This window comes from Zea mays, chromosome 2 (genome assembly GCF_902167145.1).
Source record: "Zea mays cultivar B73 chromosome 2, Zm-B73-REFERENCE-NAM-5.0, whole genome shotgun sequence".
In the NCBI taxonomy this organism is placed as follows: Eukaryota; Viridiplantae; Streptophyta; class Magnoliopsida; order Poales; family Poaceae; genus Zea; species Zea mays.
This window is the reverse complement of record NC_050097.1, coordinates 26,439,387-26,442,827: the sequence shown is the minus strand read 5'-3', so window position 1 is coordinate 26,442,827 and position 3,441 is coordinate 26,439,387. Positions and strand designations below refer to the sequence as shown.

The 3,441-nt window shown below is 50.8% G+C and overlaps 1 protein-coding gene across 2 annotated transcripts; it reads right to left on the bottom strand.

Moving 5' to 3' along the window:
* Window positions 1-593: 593 nt before the first annotated feature.
* On the bottom strand, window positions 594-2,894 carry LOC100274192 (uncharacterized). Of its 2 annotated transcripts, XM_008669372.2 has the most exons (4): window positions 1,871-2,894; window positions 1,570-1,793; window positions 1,216-1,493; window positions 594-944 (listed from the first exon to the last, which is right to left on the bottom strand). In XM_008669372.2, the coding sequence occupies exons 1-3, from the start codon at window positions 2,670-2,672 to the stop codon at window positions 1,245-1,247; spliced, it is 1,275 nt and encodes a 424-aa protein (XP_008667594.1). In that variant the 5' UTR covers window positions 2,673-2,894; the 3' UTR covers window positions 594-944; window positions 1,216-1,244. The 2 variants fall into 2 exon arrangements, with proteins under 2 accessions (XP_008667594.1, NP_001142037.1); NM_001148565.1 differs by lacking the exon at window positions 594-944 and having other exon boundaries at window positions 1,144-1,493; window positions 1,871-2,699.
* Window positions 2,895-3,441: the final 547 nt, after the last annotated feature.

The following is a 3,441-nucleotide window of genomic DNA, read 5'->3' as shown; positions in this document are numbered from 1 at the left end:
ACTTGGTCAGCTGCTCGGCCTCACATGTTTACTCGGCAGAGACTTGGTCGACAAGTGGACCGTTAAGAGTCTTGGTCCTACTTTGGGCACTTGGTTCCTAGGTACCCAACAAGTATATTATCACAGGTCTATAAAAAGTAATTCAAGAAAATGAATTCACAACTTAGTATGCGCGGACCGTCGGATCCCATGTCACGGATCGTCCAGGGCACCAAAGTTAGATTCAATCAGGAACTGTATCAAATTATAGATATAAACTACTGACTGTCTGAAGGAAAAGTAAGTACCATCCAACACTCTGCTCGGACCGTCCGGCAACAATGCTCGGACCGACCGACAACAATGCGTGGGCCAACACCTATTCAAAGTCATATCAACCCGAAGGTGCCAAATATGCTAAAATGATTTTAGTGCCAAGTGCGGACCATTCGAGCCTACTAGCGGACCATCCAAGCCTACCATCGGACCATCCGCAATACACTATCCAACATCTGACAACACATTTAATGTGATTATAGTTGTTACAAATAACTGTTGCAATCTAGTCGTTGATCTTGTAGGAGCGGACCGTTTGCAAGTGGGCAGAGCGAGAGTAACAACTAGGTGGTGGTTATAAATACCACTCCAACCACCTCCATTCAATGACATCCAAGTGATTCAAGCAACACAAGCACTCATATTCGTTGCAAGAGCAAGAACTTCCATTCAATGACATCCAAGTGATTCAAGCAACACAAGTACTCATATTCGTTGCAAGAGCAATAGCTTCCATTCTAAGTCACACTTAAAGCAACAGAGATCCTTCAAGTGCCACAATTAAGAAAATGATCAACTAGAGAATAGTGCCTTGAGAGAGACATTGGAGAAGAGTGTCATTGAGTTTCTTGTGCTCTTGTCGATCTTGTGTCAAAGATCAACTATTTGATTTTATTTTCAAAGCCAGCCTGAATTAAAGAATAGACAAGAGAGACCAACCTGAGTTAAAGAACAAGTTCCGCACCATCAATTGCTCTTAAAGTCTTATGTCAAAATTCCCCTTATAAACATACTTGGTGTATCAACACTCTTATATATCTACATTATAAATTTAAAAATTAACTTGTTGAAAAGGGTTATTAGTTTTAATTTGTTCCTCTAAATAATGGATTAATCAGGGACCCTTTCATAGGTAATTTCATGCTGGGCCAGTCCACCTAAAATAAAATCCATACATACATATATTTGTCGCGTCCGCCTTTTAACTACTAGTAGTAGCTATTAAGAGGCCCAGGCGCCGGCCCAGGAGACGATGAGATGGCGGGAGAAGTGGCGGCAAAATCCGGTGCCGGGGCAGGAGACGGTGAAGAGGCTGAAGCGGGTGCCGGTGAAGAAGCCGAAGCGGGTGCCGGTGCCGATGCAGAAGAAATCTTGCAGTGTGCGATGTTGTCGTGGCCACACTGGAGGCGGCCATTGGCGATGTCGGTGGCCAGGGGAGCTCCGCCGCCGTTGCTCCTCTATGCATTCATTTCAATCATGTCGGATGGTTCAAGTTTGTTCATGCATGCACGCACGCTAATAAACATGTAGTACCATGTAGAAATCGACGGCGATGTAGTTTGGCCATCGTTTGGCGGAGGCGTGGTAGCAGGCGTTAAGCCTGCTGATGAGCGGCGCGGAGTTGTTGCTGCAGGCCCAGCTTTGGCTCGGGTTGCTGGTGAAGAAGTTCAGCAGCACTAGTGACTGGGCCTTAGAGTCCATGGGCTTCGACTCGGTCCGCTTTGGGCAACTGCCATCCGCCATGCCCTCGCTCCCGTCTGAGCATGTGTGCATGCTCACAAGAAGAAGAAGATGACGACCACAAAAAAGAAGGAAAAATACAATACATACGTACATTGGGTTTCCACGACGTAGTCCCACTGGTACGCGAGCCCCTCCGTCCCCTGCTTCCCTTTCTTGGATGTGAACACGATGAGCCGGTGGTTATCGGCGATCATGTCCCTGAGCAGCGGCCAGTCACCGCCGCCCTTACTAGGGCTAGGCATTTGAGCCTCGGGGAACCAGTACTTGGACAGTCCGGCGGCATTGAAGGTGTTGCTGAGTGACCCTGGCGCCGCGTAGTCCTCGAGGAAGACGGTGACCACCTCGGACGGGTTGGCGTCCAGGAACACCCGGACCTCCGTAAGCACGCTCAGCGCCGGCACGTAGGCTGTGAAGGTCAGGCAACGACCATGGAAGGAGTGGCAGAACCACACAGCGTCGTTGAAGTCGTAGGCATCCAGCATCAGGCCCCGCACGCCGTTCTTCAGCTGGTCGGTCACCGAGTCCTCCTGGTTGGGCGGAGAGATGATGGCAGACCCCAGCGGCGACTTGGTGCCTACCACCGCAAACGAGTTGTGCGTCGTCAGCCATGAGTACCTGTTGAAGGGGAGACCCGTGCCGTGTGTCTTTGGGTCCACGGGCGTGGTCCGCGCGCACGCGGCCGGACCCGTCCCCGGTGGAGGCACGCAGGTGGTGCAACGAAGCCCCTTGCCGCAGCCGCCTCCGTCCGAGGTGGACGATGACGCTCTGCACGAGTCACCCACTAGCGCGGCGCCGGACGTCGTGCCGAATAAGGCGGAGAAGGCGACGACAATGGCCGTTCCGAGCACCAGGACGAAGCAACGCCGCTGGCGGATCGTGGCCACGACGGCCATTGTCTAGCTATCGCGTCCCGTTCCGCCCTATGCCTACGCCCGATATGATCGAGGGAAGGAAGGTCGTGGACAAGCTTTCCTGTTGTGGCAGGTACGGCGTGCGTTGGACCGGAGGGACGCCCACGACCCACGGGATCGAAGGTGCCTCGCTCCTCTTCCTTCTACGCACACGATGATACCATGCACGACAGCTGCCCGCCAACAATAGAAAGATGTCCACCTTCGTTGGAGGCTTTCGCGCGCCGACACCACCATTATTGTCGTTGTTGCCAGCATCACCAACACCCTAGAGCCCACACTTAGATTATCTCAAAAAAGAAACGCTAAATGAGCTTATACTCTAAATTTAGCAGATGAGACGTCCGCTACCATCTACAGCAGCAACCTCTAAAGCGAACGGTAAAATGGCGGATGCCTTATAAACGCTAAAGCTGAAGTGTACTTATTCATCCGCTATCCGGTTTATCACATGCAGTACTACTTCTTCCTATCTCTGCCTTTTCTTCCTCGCAGCCAACAGTCGTAGGAGGTGTGCAAGTGTTGGGGGCCTTCGGCTTCCGAAGGTCCTCAAAAACACATTTTAACTATGTTTCTGGAGTATAATGTGTAAACAGGTACATTCAGACATAAATTAAAACCACAGCGTGAAGAGTATGAATGGTGGCGCAGAGCCGAAGCTGTGCGCAAAGAAGCTTCGGCATGATGACAGGAAAAAAAGAACCGACTTAAAAAGGAAAAGGCTATCTAGACCCTGATAAATTACTATAGA